Raw genomic sequence first — 22,242 nt, 5'->3', positions numbered from 1 at the left:
CTCCCTCATTATGGGCATTTATGCGGGCATTGGATAGGCATATGGAGGATAGTGGGCTAGTGTAGGTTAGGTGGGCTTGGATCGGCGCAACATCGAGGGCCGAAGGGCCTGTACTGCGCTGTATTCTTCTATGTTCTATGTTCTATAACTTGAACAAGAACCAAAGGACAGAAAAACAAGCAAAATACAATCTCTCCAAATAGGCTAAATTAAAAGGGATCCAAGAGTCTTGGTAAAGTTAAATGAGCTGAATGAATGTTCAGCAGAAATCAATAAGACCAACAGAAGATGAATTACACAATCAGAATAGTGAAATACTAGTCAAAAATAGTTGAATTGTGACATGCATTGGTCAGATTGCACTGAAAAGTATGATGTGTAGTTCTAGTTACTTGAACACGTGAGAGACATTCAAACCTGAGAGGTTGTGCAGTGAACAACTCTCAAGTGAACAATGGCTGATTCCTGGTAAATGTCGAAGCAACAAGGAAAGAGGTATTTGTAGGAGTGGTAAAGATACACTTATATGATTACCTTAAATTTCATGAATTGGACAGAAGAAGCACCAACACGGAAAACACAAACTTAGTATTTATAAAAAAAAACTTTTCACGGCATATTCAATACATAAAACAGACTTCAAGATTTAACAGTGGAGACATTTTTAAAAAGTCAGGTGTTACAATGGGCAAACTTCAGGGTATTTCAGGATGAATGAGTTCATTTTAAATGATTAGCTTTCCCCATCATGTGACCTTGACATTGTTAAATTTTAGGAATAATTTTAGAAGAATATTAGTCAGAAACCTCCCATACACAACCAAAATACAAGATGGAAAATGGAGAGGAACACCATCCAGAGAAACATCCACTGCAACAACCTGAAAATCAAGGAAATGGTTGCGGATTATCAACTTTTTTTTTCTTCACTCAAAGAAAGAGGATGTGCACTTTTGAGCTAGTTAACCATGCTAGATTGTCCAACCTAATCTTTTTGGAAAAGGTGAATTATTACTTGAAAATTTGGAACAACTTTGTTTGTGATTGGATTAGCAACTTCAAATTGAGCAGGTTATCAAGTTTCAGTCTTCAAGCGACACTGCCAACTGGGAGTGTTAATATTTCTGACTGGTTACATGTCCACAAACATTTTATGGTTGACAAAGTGGGTCTTTATCAACTAAGAATCAATGAAGTAAAAAGTTTTGATTAAATAAAAATATTTTGAGGTGGGGACTTACTATAAATAGGTTTTACTTACATGACTAGTGAACAACATGATAATATTCATTAGGAAATTAGAAAATACTCTTTTTTTTCCACATTGTTACTCTGACTGAAACCAAGAGAAAAAAAAAGTATATATGTGTGAGGCAGTTCAGTGTCCACATTGCAGGTGATACAGAAACTGTTGATTCTGAGTGAAGATGCAGTTCCTCGTGACTGTAGGTTCCAGTGAATAGATCAGCCCAGCTTGTCAGTAATGTTCAGTTGTTAAGGAAGTGTCTGACATCTAAGCAAACACTGAGCAGAACTGACAAATCTTTGGACAAATGAACAGGTGGGATTAACTTTGCAACGTGCAAGTCACACAATGCTCAGTTTTTGATTGCATACACTTCAGCAGTAGATTTAATGTTTTATACTATTTAATATGTTGTGAAGTTTAGCTTTATTCTCAAATTCAAATTATTTTTCACAAGGAAAATGACTGGATTAAATCCACAATAAGCCAAATATGCCAAACGCAATAGAAGCTTTAAAACTTAAAATCACCCAAAGTTAAATGTCCTATACTTAAAAAGATAAATTAGCAATTGTGAGGGATTATGCCAGATTACATTCAAGCAGCAATAGTGAATACTTTTAAAACAAAGTACAATACAGTTCAGGAACACGCCCTTCAGCCCTCCAAGACTGCGCCAACATATTTTATCCTTCTATACTAAAACTTACAGTTTAATATTGTGCCCAAACACAGTAAGTAACTATCCAGACTCATATCATAGAGATGCGTCTCTCCCATACAGCTTCCCCCACCCCCTTTAAGTACTTCCTTCTCCATTTCTTCCAATTATTCTCCATTTTAATCATGGTAGAGACAATTAATGCACTTAGTTTCAATACTGTCTATTATTTAAATGGGGTTAAAGTCTGAAGAAAGCTGAGAAAGGAGGGAAATTGGAGGCTCTAATACACGAATCACAAAATAGCTAACACACAATTTCAGTAGGTAAACAAGAATGGCAAATGGACGATTGGCATTTATTTTTTAAGGAAATGGAGTGTAAAAGTAGGAGGATTTTGCTAAAATTACAGAATGCATTAGTCAGACAACACCCAGAATTCTGTGAACGTTTTTTGTCACATTATAAAAGGAAAGATATACTGGCAATAAAGTTTGACTAGGTTAATCTAGAAGGGATTTTTATGAGGAGAAGTTGAATAGATTGGGCTTGTACTCAACGGAGTTTGGAAGAATGACAGGAGACCTTAAGGGCTTGACAGGGTAGATGCTGGGAGGTTGTTTTCCTTTGTGGGAGACTCTCTCGGTCCTGAGACACAGTCTTAGAGTTGTGCATTTAAGACGCAGGTAGTCAATCTGTGGAATTCTTTAGCACAGAAATCTGTTGAGGCTGGGTTGTTAAGTATATTTGAGGTGGAAAGGACAGATTTTTAATCAACAAGGGAATCAAGCATTGAGGATCCCCAGGATTCATTAAATGGAGCAGATTTGATGGGCTGAATGGTTTTTTTCTGTTCCTATGTCTGACGGTCTTAAAGATGTTAAGCATATGGAGGCAGGTCATAGATCAATCGTGATATCACTGAATAGTAAAATGTGCTCACTGTGATAAACAACCTAACCTTGTTCCTATTAAATATCCTCTTTTCTACATCTTGTAAAAAAGAACAATTACAAACAACTTACCTTTGGATTGTATTCTCTCACAGTTTGGAGAAATGATAACACATTTAAGCTTTTTCAGCTTTAGATGTTTTAACACTTCTCTCAGCCCCATTACAATCCTACGTTTTTTCTTAGCTTTAACTGGATCCTTCTGGTACAAACGATCTTGGAAACGGACAAGTTCTTTCAGCAGGTCAGACACATAGTTATCAACTTCTTTACTAAGCACTTGGCTGCAATATCTTAATGAGAAAAAAAAACATGCACATGGTAAGAAACTATCGCAAAGTATATGTTACGCAAGGAAAAACATGGTGTCGGTATCAGCAGAAGAATGAAACTCACGAAAAATTTGCATTTGCTGTTCTCATCATATGATAATGGACAAAGCAAACAGGCAAATTAGAAATTTGCATTACAAATTACAATCTGAAATTGTATGATTTTTGAATTCAGATGATAATAAATCACAAGTACAATGGAGGAGTGAAAATTACAGTACAAGCAAATTTGTATGATCATGTTGGTGATGTAAATATAAAGCAGAAGGAGCGATAAAGCCATGAATGCTTAAATATTTGAGGTAAATTAAGATTCAAAGCCAATGTAGTCAAGGGAAGACAGAGATGATAGAGAAGTATGATGATTCAGGCAATAGATTATTTAAAGAAATTAAATTTACAGATGTGAAGGATGATAGGCTGTAGAGAATAGTATTGGAAAAATAATCATAAAACTGATTTATATAGATTTAAACTAAGTAGATAATTAAAAGTCATTTTGTAACCAATATGTTTCTGTTATCAAGCATGTATGCAGATATTTACTGAAACCTTCCAAGTTTGAAGTCTCTGACTATAAGAGCTTAAACAGTTTCATTTTGCAAAGAAAAAGCACTATCTGCATGCAACAATTTTGTTTTAAAGATTATGAGTGTAAACCCTCATTCTTATAATCATTAGTCTTTTCTACAATCATCACAAAACTATCCACTATTCAAAAACAGATCAACAATACAATATAAATCTACGAAAAACAGAACTGTTTAGTTTTTTTAACAAATTCGTTGGAGTAATTTGAGGATTTAACAATTAGGGTGGACCAAGGGATAGGAGTGGATGTAGCATACTGAGTTTCCAAGAGACATTCAATAAAGGTGCTACATAAAAGGTTACTGCCAAAATAAGAGTGCTGGGAGTGATATATCAATTTGGAAAAGAATCTGAGTCAAGCTGAGCATCAGTTTGGCAAATTGCAATCAGTAAAATGGCCACAGGGATCAGCTGTGAGGTTTCAAATATTTACCATCCATGATATTTGGGGGGAAGTAGAGACTGACTATATTGGAGCAAATTTTACTGACAATATAAAAGTGAGTAGGAAAGCAAGTTGTGGGGAGAACAATTAGTCTTAAAAGGGAATAAAGACACATTAAATGAATCAAAATTTAACAGATGGCATACAAAGGTTAGAAAATGCAAGGTTTCCCACTTTAGGGGTTAAGAATTTAAAAAGAAAATAATTAAATGTGGAGAGGAAATAGAAAGACATGGTACAGATGGATCTGGGAGACCTGTACATGAATCATAAAAATGTGCTGAACCAGCAAACAATTCGGAAGCTAAATGACGTGTTGGTCTTTATTGCAAAGGGGAAAAGTATAAAAATACAGTACACAAGGATCCTCAACAGCAGGGAGGCACATGCGAAGCTAGAAGGAGACAGTAATCAGAAACGGTAAAGTGAAGAGACCGGTCAGGCCAGAACTCAACAGGATGCAAGGAATGCCTGTTGGATTAAATTGCATCTATTTCAATGCAAGAGGGCTGACAGGTAAGGCCGATTAACTTAGGGATATTACAACCATACAGAAACATGGCTAAGGGAGGGACAGGACTAGCAGCTTTACATACCAGGTACTTTAGGTGGGACAGAGGTGGTGGAAAGAAGGGAGTGTGTGTTGTATTTTTGATAAAGGCAAGTTTCACAACAGTAGTCAGAGATGAAATAACTGAAAAATCGTTCAGTGAGGCTTTGTGACTGGAGTAATAAATAAGAGGGGATGGTGACATTATTGGGGTTGTATTTCAGGCTCCCTAACAGTCTATGGGAATCAATGGAACAAATATGCAGAGAGACCGTGGAGACTTGCAAGAGCAATACGGTTGTCATAGTAGGGGATTTTAATTTTCCTAACACAAATGGGGACTGCTAGAGCACTAAGAGGAATGGGATGGAATTTGTTGAGTGTGTTCAGGAAAGTTTCCTCATGCAATATATAGAGGGTCCTAGTTATGAAGGGGCAAAACTCAACCTACTCTTGGGAAATAGGACACGACAGGTGACTGAGGTGACAGTAAGGGAGCACTTTGGTACCAGTGACCATAATTCTATTAATTATAAAATAGTAATGGAAAGGTACAAAACTGGTCCACAGGTTCAAGTTCTAAATTGGGGCAAGACGAACTTTGATAGAATTAAACAGGAGCTTGAAGAGGATAAATGAATAGATTGTATGCAGGCAAAGGGACATCCGGCAAATGGGAGGCCTTTAAAAGTGAGATGGCTATAGTTCAAGGTCTGTATGTTCCTGTGTGGGTGAAGGGCAAGGTTGGCAGGAATAGGGAACCCTATAAAAAGAGACATTGAGGCTTTGACCAGAAAAAAGGACAAGGTATGACTCAGGTACAGGCAGTTGGGATCAAGGGAATCCCAGGAGGTATATAGTGGTACAGGAGTTTACTGAAGGAGGAAATCAGGAAGGCAAAAAGGGGGCATGAGATAGCCTTGACTGAGAAGATTAGGATGAATCCAAGAGGTTCTTTAAGTATATTAAAGGAAAAATAACTCCTTCTGTGGATCAGTATTATCCCTCTCCATAACTATTTTAAAAGAGAGAGAATAGGACCCCTAAAGGACCAAAGTGGGCATGTACGTATAGAACTGCAGGAGATGGGCGAGGTCCTCAATGAATATTTATCCTCTGTGTTTATCGTGGAGAAAGACTTTAACACTTGGGAACTTGGGGAAGTTGGTGGTCATATCTTGGGGCAATCAATTTCATAGTAGAGATGGTGTTGGATGTATTAGAGTATATGAAGGTGGATAAATCTCCTGGTCCTGACCAGATATATTCAAGAACACTGCAAGAGGCTAGAGGAGAAATTGCGGGGACCCTGGCTAATACTTTTGCATCATTATTAGCCACACAGATGAGGTCCTGAAAGACTGGAGGGTAGTGGATTTTGTGCCATTATTCAAGGAGGGCTGCAAAGAAAAACCTGGGAACTATAGACCAGCAAGGCTAACATCTATGGTGGGTAAGTTACTTGAGAAGATTCTGAGAGATAAGATATACATGCATTTGGAAAGACAGGCTTTGATTAGAAATTGTCAGCATGGCTTTGTGTCTGGGAGATCATGCCTCACAAATTTGTTCGAGTTCTTTGATGAAGTGACTATGAAGGTTAACAAGGACAGGGCAGTATATGTAGTCTATATGAATTTCAGTGCGGCCTTTGATAAGGTTCCAAATAGTTGGCTGCTCTGGAAGGTCAGATCGCATGAAATCCAGGGGAAGCTGGCAAATTGGATACACAATTGGCTTGATGGGAGGAAGCAGAAGGCAATAGTGGAAAGATACTTGTCTGACTGGAGGCCTGTGACTAGTGAATTGCCTCAGTGGTCGGTGCTGGGCCCATTATTGGTTGTTATCTTGATCAATGATTTGGATGAGAATGTGTAAGGCCTTCCTGAAGAAGGGCTTATGCCCGAAACGTCGATTCTCCTGTTCCCTGGATGCTGCCTGACCTGCTGCGCTTTTCCAGCAACACATTTTCAGCTCTGATCTCCAGCATCTGCAGTCCTCACTTTCTCCTCAAGGCATGATTAGTAAGTTTGCAGATTACACTAAAATAGGCAGTATCGTGGACAGTGAGAAAGGCTATCAGAAATTGTAGCAGGACCTTGATCAGCTGGGGAAGTAGGCCAAGAAATGGCAAATGGAGTTTAATATAGATAAGTGGGAGGTTTTGCATTGTGGAAAATCAAATCAAGGTAGGCACTTCATGGTGAATGAAGGGCCTTAAGGAGTATAGTGGAACAGAGAGACCTTGGAGTTCAGGTGCAGGTTCTCTGAAAATGACAGGGTAGTGAAGAAGGATTTTGGCACACTGGCCTTTATTGGTCAGGGCACTGAGTACAGAAGTTGGGAAGTTATGTTGCAGTTGTACAGGATGTTGGTGAGGCCACACTTGGAGCACTGTGTTTAGTTTTGGTCACCTTGCTACAGAAGCAATGTTATTAAACTGAACAGGGTGCAGAAGAAATTTACAAGAATGTTGCCAGGGCTCAATGGTTGAGTTATAGGGAGAGGTTAGACAAGCTAGGACTTTTTTCTTTAGAGTGTAGGATACTGAGGGGGGAAATCTTACAGAAGTGTATAAGATCATGAGAGGCATGGATAGGGTGAATGCACTCAGTCTTTTTCCCAGTGTTGAGGAATCAAGCAATAGAGGGCTTCAGTTTAAGGTTAGAGGGTAAAGAATAAAAGGGAACCTGAGGAGCAACTTTTTTTATTTTACACAGAGGGTGGTATGTATATGCAATGAGCTGCCAGCAGAAGTGGTTGAGGGGGCAACATTTACAACATCTAAAAGGCATTTGGACAAATACTTGGATAGGAATGGTTTAGAAGGAAATGGGCTTAGTGTTGATGGACATTTTAGTCAGCATGGACCAGTTTGGGCCAAAGGGCCTGCCTCCATGCTGTAGGACTCAGACTCTTGCTTCAACTGTACAAGGCATTGTTGTTGCTGCACCTTGAGCACTAGAAGCAGTTCAGAGAAGTTTCACTAGGCTGATATTTGAGAATGAAGGGTTCTTTTATGAGGGAATATTAAGAAGATTAGACTTATACTCACAGGAATTCAACATGAGAGATAGTCATCAATTGAATTTTAACTTCCAAACAAGGTGGCAGACTTACAAGTTTGTTTATGGATGCCTAAAACTTACTGTACCCTGTGTGTACAACTTTTATTATTTTTGGGATATGCACACATTGCTATACAGGCCAGCAGTTGTTGCACTTCCCTAATTTGCTTGAGAAAGTGGTAGTGATATGCCACCTTTTCTGAACTACTGCAATCCATATGATATAGATAAACTCACAGTATTGATAAGATTTCTCCATTTCCAGGGCTTAGCACTGATGTGGAATTAAGCCATAGAATTTAAAAGCATATCTAATACCTCAATCATATGGATTGTAAAAGATCTAAAGTGTTAGAGGACGCCCAAACTGAAACTCCATCATATTTGTTGATGGGCCAGAGTTAAAAATTGCCTCGTGTGGATGTGCTCAACTCATTACTCGATTAAAAATATACTTTAAATTTTTCAATTTTTTTTTCCTGCTTCTGCCAAGAGATTTCCTTCTTGATAGTTGTTGTTGGTAAATATTATTTCTGCGCTGAAGTTTATCATGGTGGTGCAAATTGTACACTTTATGATAATTCAAATTTACATATATTTGTCACATGGTTAATTTGAATAGTGTTTGTGAGCATAAATCCTTCACTGTTTCTAAATTTATCATACTACTTATCAAAACTTAGCTTCAATCCCAACAAACTCTGTTCCCTAGCCAATGACTTCCATCTCTCCCCCCAGCAACTACCTAATGCTGATCCAGACTGTCTACAATCTTGGCGTCATATTTGATCCTAAGATCAACTTCTGACCACATATTTGCATCATCTATTTCCACTTCCTTTAACGTTACGAGACTGTGCTAATCTGATGTTGAAATCCTCACCAATGCCTTTGCTGGCTCTAGATTTAATGTCAAATTTGATGAGAAGTTTCTTACATTCTACCCTCTGGAAACTTTGACTCTTTCAAAACTCTGCTGCCCATGTCCTCACCCACATTAAGTCCCATCCACTTATCATCTCGTTGTGTTTTTCTTTTAAAAGAATTGGTTTACAGGTTGGGTCAATGGTTAGTCCAACTTTTTTGCCTATCCCTACTTGCCGAGAGGACAGTTAAGAATCAATGTGTGACCTACAATTTCTCCTGATTAAGCAACATCTTAATTTTAAACTTCTCATTCTTGTTTACAAATTCCATCATAACCCTGTCACTGTCTGTAAATCTTGCTCAGTCTCTGGGGTCTCCAGGGAACTGTACTGCTGTAATTCTGTTCTCTTCAGCATCCCCAGTTTGAATTATTTCAGCAATAATGACTGGGGCTTCATGTGCCACGGGCTGAAGCTTTGGAATTCCCTACATGCATATCTCTGCTACTCTATTTCTCTTTCCCCCTTTGACCTTCATTTAAACCCACCTCTTAAACTTCTGTCCCAAAGATCAGTCTAACAGCCAATTTCAAATCACTTCCTAATTTAATCGACAAACTATTCTTCAGTCATTGGTGAATCACTCTCTCCTTTCTCTCCCTCCCAACACCACCGACAAAATTATCAACATGCACTGAAAGGGCTCCCAAAGGTTTTCTATTATAAAGCAATAAAAATATTGCAAGAGCTCCTTCAACCATGAATACCCCAACATTAACAGAACTGCCCTTACTGAAAAAATATCAGAAAGCATCACTTAGGCCATAAGTGCATTTATGCATCCCCACTAGTCCTGCTGCTTCCTTTGGGGACTGTAAGAATATTTCCATCTTGAGCAGGTTCCCTTGAAAGAAAGCTACCTTGATATCTATAGTTACATTTCCAATAAGAGGATGCTAAAATGGCAAAAATATTTTTAAAACTAGTTTCTCAGCCATATGCAAGTTGACCTTAAACCCTCTTTATTCAAACATTCCTCAAAAGCTTTAGCCACCAACCTAGCCTTGGCCTTAGAGATGAAACACTTTCTGTACAGATCCACCTGTGAGGCAAACAGGTTGCCTTCTATCATCAACTTTCGAACATACTCCGAATTCTTTCCAGTTGTCTAATTTTTCTTACCCTAATCTTTCATTCCATTGTCAGTCAGATTCACATAATGCAAATAAAACTTTTCCATCACGCCCAATAATCTTTCCTGACCCTTTCCATTTCCTATTTTATAGTAAACCACCTCCCCAAATCAGAAATCTCTCTCTAGACAGTCTGATAGATGCCTCAATGCTCCTCTAAGTTTTTTGACACTCAGCTTTAATGAACGCTTTTCTATCGGTGTATAATGCGCTATTAAAGGGGAGGACTAAAAAAGTCAAGCTTTCTGTATCTTCCATATCCTTCTCCACAGTAAATTAAATGAGTATTTTGCATCAGTGTTTACTGTGGAAAAGGACATGGAAAATATAGAATGTAGAGAAATAGATGGTGACATCGTGAAAAATGTCCATATTACAGAGTAGGACCTGCTGGATGTCTTGAAATGCATAAAGGTGGATAAATCCCCAAAACCTGATCAGGTGTACCCTAGAACTCTGTGGGAAGTTAGCGATGTGATTGCTGGGCCCTTTGCGGAGATATTTATTTCATCAATATTGGTGAGGCACTGGAAGACTGGAGGTTGGCTAATGTGGTACTACCATTTAGGAAGGGTGGTAAGGACTAGCCAGGGAACTATAAACCGGTGAGCCTGAGGTCAGTGGTGGGCAGGTTGTTGGAGGGAATCCTGAGGGACAGGATTTACTTGTATTTGGAAAGGCAAGGACTGATTATGGATAGTCAACATGACTTTGTGTGTGGGAAATCATGTCTTACAAATTTGACTGAGTGTTTTGAAGAAGTAACAAAGAGGATTGATGAGGGCAGAGTGGTAGACATGATCTATATGGACTTCAGTAAGGCGTTGACAAGGTACCCCATGGGAGACTGATTAGCAAGGTTAGATCTCACGGAATACACGGAGAACGAGCCATTTGGATACAGAACTGGCTCAAAGTTAGAAGACAGAGGGTGGTGGTGGAGGGTTGTTTTTCAGACTGGAGGCCTGTGACCAATGGAGTGCCACAAGGATCGATGGCTTGGATGTGAACACAGGAGGTACAGTTAGTAAGTTTGCAGATGACACCAAAATTGAAGGTGTAGAGGACAGCAAAGAGGGTTACCTCAGATTACAACAGGATCTGGACCAGATGGGCCAATGGGCTGAGAAGTGGCAGATGGAGTTTAATTCAGATAAATGCAAGGTGCTGCATTTTGGGAAAGCAAATCTTAGCAGGACTTATATACTTAATGGGAAGGTCCTAGGGAGTGTTGCTGAACAAAGAGACCTTGGAGTGCACGTTCATAGCTCCTTCAAAGTGGAGTCGCAGGTAGATAGGATAGTGAAGAAGGCGTTTGGTATGCTTTCCTTTATTGGTCAGACTATTGAGTACAGGAGTTGGGAGTCATGTTGCGGCTGTACAGGACATTGGCTAGGCCACTGTTGGAATATTGCGTGCAATTCTGGTCTCCTTCCTTTTGGAGAGAGGTTGTGAAACTTGAAAGGGTTCAGGAAAGATTTACAAGGATGTTGCCAAGGTTGGAGGATTTGAGAGGGTGAACAGGCTGGGCGGTTTTCCCTGGAGCATCAGAAGCTGAGGAGTGGCATAATAGAGGGTTTACAAAATTATGAGGGGCATGGATAGGATAAATAGACAAAGTCTTTTCCCTGGAGTCGGGGAGTCCAGAACTAGACGGCATAGGTTTAGGGTGAGAGGGGAAAGATATAAAAGAGACCTAAGGTTCAACTTTTTCACGCAGAGGGTGGTACGTGTATGGAATGAGCTGCCAGAGGATGTGGTGGAGGCTGGTATAAAATGTCCCACTTGCCAGCACCCTGCCCATATCCCTCCAAACCCTTCCTATTCATACAATCATCCAGATGCCTTTTTAAATGTTGTAATTGTACCACCCTCCACCACTTTCTCTGGCAGGTCATTTCATATATGCACCAATCTCTGCATGAAAAAATTGCCCCTTAGGTCCCTTTTTATATCTTTCCCCTCTCACCATAAACCTATGCCCTCCAGTTCTGGAGTCCCCCACTCCAGGGAAAAGACTTTGTCTATTTATCCTATCCATGCCCTTGCTAATCAGTCTCCCATGGGGAACCTTGTTGAACGCCTTACTGAAGTCCATATAGATCATATCTACTGCTCTGCCCTCATCAATCTTCTTTGTTACTTCTTCAAAAAACTCAATCAATATGTACAAAATGCAACAGTCATTCCAAATTATTTCTTTAGATTCATGACTACTCGTTCATTAAATTCCTGAGCTAATGAAATACTTACAATCAGATGTGGTGGCATAACTGGATATGTAATACGTTTGCCACATTGCAATGTGATGTATTCTTTATTTGTAATGCTGGCATCAACTAAGAATAGATCTAATTTCTGAGAGATGAGAAATTGTTTATACAATTTCCGTATGGTTTCATTAACAGAAATCTTGGCCTTCCTGACAAGAAATTCTTAAATGGAATACAATAATGCCTAGAATTGCAAGTTTACCACTTTAACAAAATCATCCTCATGTCCAAATGTATTTCGCCTTTTTCATCAAAAGCTTATTCAGTAATAATGGTACATCATTCTGGATGACATAGTTTATGAAATAATGCAGTCCTTTAATTTCACAAGTGAGAGCCACTCTCTTTAAAGATGGTCATGTATTACCATCTCCGAATTGAGAGCAGGTAGAGCTTTCATATTGTTGGTACTTATTTCTGTCTTTGTCCAGGCTTTCGAAATGATAGTTCAGCCAATCAAGGCCACACATTGTTGAGGAACAGCCATGATTTTGTACAGCAAAACCAAAATCAAATTAATGTTCAAAACCATCTCTTTCATGGGCTGCTTCAAATACTTCATTCCTCATACTTGGACAATTTCTGATGGTAATATTTAGAGTTTCACTGAAAACATCTATTAATTATTGCTCGTATTTCTGGGATCCATTCATTGTCAGCTATCACCCCAATCCTCTATTTACCTTTATTCAGAAATCTACAAATGCATGGCTCTCCTCAAAATGTAGTTTGGAAATTCAATCCATACAGGTGTCTCAGCCACGCCCACCTCAACTTTGAGTGTAATTAATCATATTCACTTCCACCACAGCACTAAGGAGATAGCTAGAAACAATCATCTCCTTAAAATGAGATTTTTGCAGCAGCAACCATTTGTTCATAAAGAGTTATTACCACAACACTGAACAATGGACAAATGTGTGCAATCTAACAATGCAAATGCCAACACAGAATCTGAAGTTTCTAAATTGAATTTTAGTCCTTTATATTATGTCTGAAATTCTACAGTATTTTCTTCCATGGATTGACGGTGTTGGAGGGGAATACAAAGTACTCCACCTCTTTTTGTACATACCTTTCTCGAAAAGAAGCATTTTTTTTCCCCAAATTCAACCAGCTCACAGAGGTTATTTATACACTATGAAGCAGATGGGACTTGAACCCAGGATTCCTGGCTCAGAAGCAGGGACCCTACTATTCACCACAAGATCCCAATTAATCAGCTGTTAAACACAAAGTCCAGTGAACATCACTCACTTTCAGTCAACTCTGGATAACCCTTAAAAAGAGTTCTGCATTTCTAACACTGATGTGGTATTATTTATAAAAGTGGTGGTGAATGTGTGGTGATTTTAGTTTTGAAAACAGGTAATTGGTTTGAGGGAAAGGGACATGTTCATGATATCAGCAATATAGCCAATAACGGTATGTTGATAATTTGGGTGGAGCAGTAGTACACTGCTAAGCAACATGAAAGGTGATGTTTTTGTGAATGGGGCAAGGGTAAATTAGGAAGTAGGTGACAAATACAGAAGGGAGAATGAATACAGGAGCTGAAGGTGTTTTTGATCTGGAGTGTGAGTATGTAAAAGTACTTCATGATCTAATGACAGTATCGACCCCGACCCCGACCCCAGCAATGTTCTATTGTTTGGAAGTACAAACGGCGTAAGTGCTCAAATTCAAAGGATCAGAATTTTGCAGAATCTAACGACAAATGTCGAAATACTTACTGTCATGTGGTACTAAGTTAAGCAACACGCTTAATAATCAAACTCATTCCAACATAAGGCACCAGAAGTTCACTTACTCTCTAAACCGTCTGCTGTGTATCTTCGGACGTCTGGAATTCATCAAAATGCTTTCCGTCAAAGTTCCTTCAGGATACTTTGGTGTTTCAGAAGGGGATTCTAGATTTTGATTGCATGAAGATGGAGCAGAATCAGCCAAATCTGTTGAATCTAAATCAAAAATATAGCAACATTTTTAGGTCACAGAATAGTATACACAGCTGAATAAAATTGCACAAACTAAGTATTTTCACCAGTAAAATTCCGCTATCCAGAATTAGAATTAACAGGTCTTTTAACCTTGCTCAAAAACTTGCCCTACTATTGCAAACTCTGCTCAGAAAACTCCATGCGGGGTGTAGCTAGAAACATTAAATTTGTATTCACACTGTTGGATCTGTTGCTGCCTCTCTTCTAGAGTTGAGCAGCTATGGTACTTCAAAACTTATGGGGAGCACCTGATGTGCTACTTAGTCCCTAGAAGCAGTGAGGAAATACAACATGGTGTTACAAGCATAGTAATAACTGAAATTCTGAATCACTCTGACCATACCCATGAAAACAGATCACCAAAAGGGTAGTGTCAGATATTAGAATACAGGCACATATAAGACAAGCCAGTCATATGGGCTGATCAGTGGCAAATGGGACGTCAGTCTTGATAAAAGAGTTTCCTTCCATCTCCTCTAAACCTTCTGCCCCTTACCTTAAATCTATGCCCCCAGTCATTGATATCTCCAGCAAGGGATAAAGTTTCCTCTTTTCTCTATGACCCTCATATTTTTGTACATCTCAATCATATCCCCTCTCAAGTCTCCTCTGCTCTAAGGAAAACAAGATTAGAGTGTGGTGCTGGAAATGCACAGAAGGTCAGGCAACATCAGAGCAGGAAAATCAACGTTTCGAGCAGGAGCCCTTCACCTGCTGTGCATTTCCAGCACCACTAATCTTGACTCGAATCTCCAGCATCTGCAGTCCTCACTTTCGCCTAGTCTAAGGAAAACAACCCCAGTTTACCTAATCTTTCTTTATAATTGAAAGTCTGCAGCTCCAGCAATATAATCTCCTCTGCACTTTCTCCAGTGCAATCACTGATACATAAGCAAGTAGCGTAAGGGAATACATGGTGGACCCCGGGAAGTACCAAAGATCAGAGGGACCCTGCTGAGCATGTACATTGGCCCTTTAATGGAGGAGGACAAGTGGATAAAGTGGTTAATAAGGCATCTTGGATATTTGCCTATTAGTTGAGGCAGAGTTCAAAAGCAAGGAGGCTATGCTGGAAACATTAAAAATATTGGTTAGGCAACAGATGCAGTATTTTATGCAGTTCTGGAATCCACTTTATAAAAGTAATGTGATTGCTGTTGAGTTGAAACTAGTACAGTGCATGCACATGTTCTCTGTCTGTAAAGAACAGAATACATACCTTCAGTACATACAGAAGTGTAAGCCTGGCTGACAATTGTAAAAACGTTGTCAGTATACTCCTCCACACATCCAGGTTAATCCAGTGAATATTGTTCAACTGTAGAATCACATCTAATATTAGACACTGTTTTGCACTTTGCAGGTGCGTCCTAGTCAGCTACATAGTCAGTACCTTATCTGTTGCCAAACTCCTTTATAACAATGGTGGAGGACACCCAGGGCTTGCATGCCCTTGTTGGAGTGGGAGGAGGAGTTGAAGTGGTTGGCCACAGAGTGGTGGGGTTGTTGGGTGTGTGTCCCAGAAATGCTCTGTTGAGTTGGAGTTCTGTCTCCCTGATGAGGAGATCACATTGAGAGCAACAGACACAGAAGATGAGGTGGGTGAATGTGCAGGAAAATCTCTGCCAAATGTGAAAAGATCTTTTAGGGCCTTGCATGGAGGGGAGCGGGGAGGAACATTTGGGCACAGGTTTTACACCTCTTGTAGCGGCAAGGGAAGGTGCCGATGGTGAGGGTGGGTTAGTGTAGGATGTGTACCTAACAAGGGAGGCACAGAGGGGAATGATCTCTGCAGAATGCTGACAGGGATGGGAAGGGAAGTATGTCACTGGTGGTGAGGTCTAATTGTAGATGGCAGATATGGCGGAGGATAACGCACTGTATCTGGATATTGGTGGGGTGGAAGTACAGGGAGGGGGTGGTTTCGGTCCTTGTTGTGGTTGGAGGGGTGGGGTTCAAGGGCTGAGGTGCAGGAAGTGGAGGAGATGCACTGGAGAGCACTGCTGACCATTAAGGAGGGGAAATTAAGGGCCTGGAAATAGGAGGCCATCTGGCATGTCCTGGAGTGGGATTGCCCCTCTTGGTAGTAGATGTGGCAAAGGCAGAGGAATTTAGAATAAGGTATCGTGTTTTCCAAGACTGGGGGTGGAAGGAGGTGTAGTCCAGGTAGCTGTGGGAGTCGATGGGTTTGATACAGATGCCCATATTGAGTCATTCACCAGAGATGGACACGGAGAGGTCCAGGAATGGGTGGAAGGTATTAGTGAAGTTGCTGAACTGTTCAACCTCCTTATAGAACCCAAGGTGGCCATCACATAGTCATCAATTTAGCAGAGGAAGAAGTGGGGAAGGTGGACTGTTCCATTTATGCTACAAAGAGGCAGACATAGCTGGCACCCATGCAGGTACCCATGGCTACCCCTTTGGTCTGAAGAATGTAGAAGGATTCAAAGTTGTTGAGGATGAGAATCAGTTACGCCAATTGAGTGTGTTGGCGGAGGTGTACTGGATGGATTGGCAGGACAGGAAGAAACAGAGGGCTTGGAGGCCTTTGCCATGGCAGATGAACACGTATAGATACTGGGACTGGGGAAACGAAAGTCATGGAGGAGAAGGAGGGGCGTGTGGTGGTGTTCCAAATTTATGTGGGGAGTTCCTGGACCAAGGGGAAACAGGACGGTGTCAAGATATGAAGAGATAAGTCCAGTGGGACAGGAGCAAGTGGAGACAATAGGTCGACTGGGGCAGTCAGGTTTGTGGATTTTGGGTAAAAGGTAGAACCAGGCGGTTTGGCGTTTGCGTAACTATGAAGTTGGAGGCTGTGGATGGAAGATCACCTGAGGTTGTGGATAGTCTGGGAGATGGTTTGGTGATGGAAGGTGAGGGGGCAGTAGCTGGAGATGGCAGAGTTGGCACCTGACTTCAGAGATGTAGAGGTCAGTGCACCAAACTATCACTGCACGTCCCCTTGTCTAATAGTTTAATGGTGAGGTTGGGGTTGGAGCAGAGGACTGGAGGGCTGTGCTTTGTGAGTGTGCAAGGTTGGAGTGGGTGAGAGGGGTCAATGTCATGGCAGCAGTTGGAGCTGAAGATCCAGGGTGGGTAAGAGACCAGGAAGACGTATTCAAGAGAATGGAGTAGGTTTGCAGTGGGAGAAAAGGTCCTTGGAGGGTAGGTGGGAGTCACAATTTTAAAAAGTAAGCATGGAGGCGGAGGCAGTGGAAGAAAAGTTCAATGTTGCAACATGTATGGAATTCGTTGACCTAAGGAGTGTAGCGAGATGAAAGTGAGACCTTTACTGAGCACTGATGTTCATCCTCAGTGAGGGGAAGATCTGGGGGGGGGAAATGCTAAAAACTCGCCACTTGTCTTACCATTTGCAGGGAACTGTGGACCTGTACACCTGTCTAAGTCAATGCTTCCAAGGGCTCTGCCATTTACTGCATAATTCCCTCCTGCATTAGACCTTCCAAAATGCATCACCTTGCATGTGTCCAGATTAAATTCCCTCTGCCATTTCTACCTCTCTTCCCTCAGTATTCTGGAATAGATCCTTTTAGGTCTGAGGTACCCATCTACATTAACACCAAAATCAACACCTTTTTTAATATTGACATGCCCTTGTTAAGGATATCACTCAAGTCCTCTGGCTCTATGAATAAATTTTCTTTATCCCTGAATGGACCTTTCCAATCTACTCTTCTGTTCAGTACATACTTATAGTTAGCCATAGGATTTTTCTTAATCCTGTTTGCCAAGGTCATTTCATGGCCCCTTTTAGCCCTCCTAACTTGTTCTTTCCTGCTTTCTTTGTATTCCTCAAGGGCTCTGTCTTCAATTTCCTTAACCTTACATATGGCTCCTTTTCCTCTTTAACTAAGCTCACAATTTCTCATCATCCAAGGTTCCCAAATCTTGCCATCCTTATCCTTCATTTTCACAGGAACATAATGGTCCTGAACTCTAAAAGATTGCCACATGATATAAATCTGGACGTACATTTACACTCAAACACCTGCCCCCAAAATACATTCCCCAGTTCCTGCCTAATATTGTCATAGATAGCCTTCCCCAATTTAGTACTTTTACTCTTACACCTATCCACCAACAAATTAAAAATGACGAATTATGGTGACTATTCCCGCAATGCTCCCCCACTGAAAATTCTTCACCTGGATGGGATCATTCCCCAACAGCAGGCTTAGCATGGTCCCGTTCCTTGTCTATTCACACATTTCTTCAAGAAACCCTCCTGGATGTACCTAACAAATACCTCCCAACATCCGAAACTTTGTGCTAAGGGAGTCCCAGTTCATATATGGGAAGTTAAAATCTCCCACTGCAACAACCCTACTATTTTCATATTTTTCCATCATTTGTCTACATACCTATTCCTGTATCACCCTCTGGCTGTTGGCAGGCCTGTAGTACAACCCGAAGTGAATGCAACCTTCCCATTCCAGAGTTCTACATGCATGGCCTCATTGAATGAGCCCTCCAAAGTGTCCTTCCTCAGTACAGTATGACTAAGAGAAAGAACACAGAGTGAGGGGTTACTGAACACTGTGGGACTGGCAGTCTGAATTGCATTTGTTTTATCACAAGTATGATGACAGGTAACTTAGAGCTTGGTTTAGTGCATTTAAATACGATATTGTAGCTATATAAGAAATTGGTTTAATCAGGAAACATCAGTGATCATAAACCTCCAGTCAGAAAAACACCCCTCCATAATACCCTCTATCTTCTATGGCCAAATCCCCTACTTCTTTCACATTCCTATCTTGCCCAAAATATCTAAATCACAGAACCTTAAGCTACCAGTCTTATCACTCTGACAACCAAGTCTCTGTAATAGCTACAATATCATAGTTTTATGCACTAAACCAAGCTGTAAGTTCATTGCCTTATCTGTCATACTTTTTGTGTTAAAACAAATGCAATTCAGACCACCAGTTCTGCAGCGATCAGTAATCTCTCACTCTGTGTTCTTCATCTTAGAGTCATACTCAGAGTCATACAGCATGGAATTATCCTTACAGGCTTTAGTCTTTAAAGCCTCCTTGGTCATTTCCACTTGCTGACCTACTGTGCTGGTTCCCACCTTGTCACCCTAGATTAAACCATGCGAAGTGACACTGACACACATCCCTGCCACAATATTGCTACCCCTCCAGTTTAATCCTTCTTGTACAGATCCTGAAAAACATCCCAATGGCTCACATATCTGAAGCCCTCCCTCCTTCACTCGCTCTTTAGCCAAGTATTTTAACTGTAAAATCTTCCTATTCCCGGCCTCAGTCACATGTAGCACAGGGTATAATCAGAGAATCATAGAATCCCCACAGTGCAGATAGAGACCATTTGGCTCATCGAGTCTGCACTGATCCGCCAAAGAGCATCCTGCCAAAACCCCTGCATTTGCTATGGACAATCCACCTAGCCCACACATCACTGGACATTACAGGCAATTTAGCATGGCCAATCCACCTAACCTGCACATCCTTGTACTGTGGAAGGAAACCCATGCAGATACGAGAGAACATGCAAACTCCACACAGACAGTTGTCAGAGGTTGGAACTGAATCCAATTCGCTGACCATGCAAGATAGCAGTGCTCTCCACTGTGCTACCTTGCCTAGTAAGCTTGAGTTTACAACCCTAGATGTCCTGCTTTTCAACGGATTACTTAACTCACTTTGCAGGACCTCATCACTCTTCCTGACTATGTTGTTGGTACTAACATGTACCATTACGTCTAGTTGTATATTTTCCCTTTACAGAATGCCTTGCGCCCACTCCTTGACCCTGAAGAATGAGCAATGAATGCTGACCAGCCAACAAAGACCACATTTCTTGAAGGAATAATTTTAAAAAGAGATGTATCAGATGTTTTTTTACTAGATGCACAAAGTCAAAGTGTAGGGTTGGATTCGGGCATTGATTTAGATATCAACTACGATTTTAGTGGTTGATGAAACAGGCTCGAGAGGCTAAATGATCTCCTTCTGTTCACTGTGTTCCATAATTGTCAAGTGAACACAAATATATGAGTCCAATTGGGTACATGTTTTACATACATTAATTTACAGCTTGAACTGTAGCTGAAAGTCCATGAATAACAAGTTGGATGGTGGAATAGGAAGAACATTTTTTTTTAAAACTTCACTCATGGGGTGTGGTGTTCGTTAGCAGGTCAGCATTTATTGTCCATTCATAGTTGCCCTCAAAAAAGGTGGTGGTGTCCACTTTCTTGAACCACTACAGTCAATGTGCTTCACGGATGCAGCTCATCAGCTCCTTCTCCAGGGCACTGAAGACAATAAGATGTAGGAGCAGATTTAGACCATTTGGTCCATCAAGTCTGCTCCACCATTCGATCATGGCTAATATGATTCTTTATCTCATTCTCCTGTCTTCTCCCCGTGACTATTGGTTCCCTTACTAATCATGAAACTCTCTCTGCCTTACAATCACCAGGTAACAGATAATAAATGCAGACCAAGCCATTGAGGCTCATATCTGCTTAGTGAATTTTTAAAGAAAATGTTTTCTTCCTATTCTCACTCTTAGCATGCTCTTTCATTTCAATAGCTACATTTCCCTTAAGGAAAAAAGCACAAATATACAGACTACAGAGGCTTAAAATATTAAAGCACTATTTAATTCAAATCATAGAACAGTGCAGTACAGGAACAGGCCCATCGGCCCACCACACCTATGCCGACCGCGATGTTTTCTAAACAAATTCCATCTGCCTGCACATGGTCCATATCCCACTATTCTCTGCCTGTTCACATATTTGTCTAAATGACTCTTAAACTTTACAATCGTATCTGTTTAGACCACATCCCTCAGCAGTTCATTCCAGGTACTTATCACCCTCTTCTGGAAAGCAACATTCCTTGCACATCTCCTTTAAACTTTACCACTCTCACCTTAAACCTATGACCTCTAGTATTTGACATTTCCACCCTGAGAAAGAGACTCTGACTATCCGTCCTATCCATGCCTCTCATAATTTTGTATACTCCTTTCAGTTTCCCCTCAGACTCCAATGCTCTCGCGAAAACAATCCAAGCTTGTCTAACTTTTCCTTACACCTAATACACTCCAATCCAGGCAACATCCTAGTAAACCTCTTCCACAACCTCTCCAAAGACTCCATGATTTTCCTATATTGAAGTGATCAGAATTGTACACAGTACTTCACATATAACCTGACCAAACTCTTATACATTTGCCATACGACTTGCCAACTTTTATATTCAGTGCCTTGACTGATGAAGACAAGCATGTCTTATGCCTTCTTTACCACCTAATCCACTTGTGTTGCCAGTTTCAGGGAGTTATGGACTTAGACCCCAAGGTATATCAGTGCTCCTCAGGTTACGGCCATTTACAGCATACTTTCCTCTTGCATTTGACCTCCCAAAGTGCATCACCTCACACAGGTACAGATTAAACTTCAGTTGCCATTTCTTTGCCCAATTTTCCAGCTGATCTACATCCTGCTGCATCCTTTGATATCCTTTCTCACTATTCACAATTCCACCAATTTTCATGTCATTTGCAAATGCTAATCAGACCAAACCATTACAAGTAAGAGGGTCCAACACTAACCCTTAAGAAACACCAGTGGTCACAGATCTCCAGTCAGAAAAACACCCCTCCAGAATACCATCTATTGTCTTTGGCCAAACAAATCTTGTATCCAACTTGCTCATATACCCATCCAAATGCCTCTTAAATGTTTCAATTGTACCAGCCTTCACCACATCCTCTGGCAGCTCATTCCATACATGTACCAAGCTCTGTGTGAAAAAGTTGCCCCTTAGATCACTTTTAGATCTTTCCCCTCTCACCCTAAACCTATATCCTCTAGTTCTGGACTCCTCAACGCCAGGGAAAAGACTTTGCCTACTTACCCTATCCATGCCCCTCATAATTTTGTAAAACTCTATAAGGTCACCCCTCAGCCTCCGACGCTCCAGGGAAAACAGCCCCAGCCTGTTCAGCCTCTCCCTGTAGCTCAGATCCTCCAACCCTGGCAACATCCTTGTA

The 22,242-nt window shown here is 40.7% G+C and overlaps 1 protein-coding gene across 2 annotated transcripts in view; it reads right to left on the bottom strand.

Annotated features, from left to right (window-relative positions):
• The window catches only part of LOC122561762 (selenocysteine insertion sequence-binding protein 2-like), a 48,185-nt gene that overhangs the window by 18,905 nt on the left and 7,038 nt on the right, over positions 1-22,242 (bottom strand). For both annotated transcript variants that reach the window (XM_043713885.1, XM_043713894.1), the window contains exons 2-3: positions 13,989-14,139; positions 2,933-3,153 (exon numbers count right to left, since the gene is read on the bottom strand). In XM_043713885.1, coding sequence (XP_043569820.1) covers positions 2,933-3,153; positions 13,989-14,032 — 265 coding nt within the window. In that variant the 5' untranslated portion in view covers positions 14,033-14,139. The remainder of the gene's footprint in view (positions 1-2,932; positions 3,154-13,988; positions 14,140-22,242) is intronic.

The sequence above is a fragment of the Chiloscyllium plagiosum genome, chromosome 2, assembly GCF_004010195.1.
Source record: "Chiloscyllium plagiosum isolate BGI_BamShark_2017 chromosome 2, ASM401019v2, whole genome shotgun sequence".
Classification (NCBI taxonomy): Eukaryota; Metazoa; Chordata; class Chondrichthyes; order Orectolobiformes; family Hemiscylliidae; genus Chiloscyllium; species Chiloscyllium plagiosum.
Note: the sequence above shows the minus strand (reverse complement) of the source record. Positions and strands in the feature narration are given on the sequence as shown.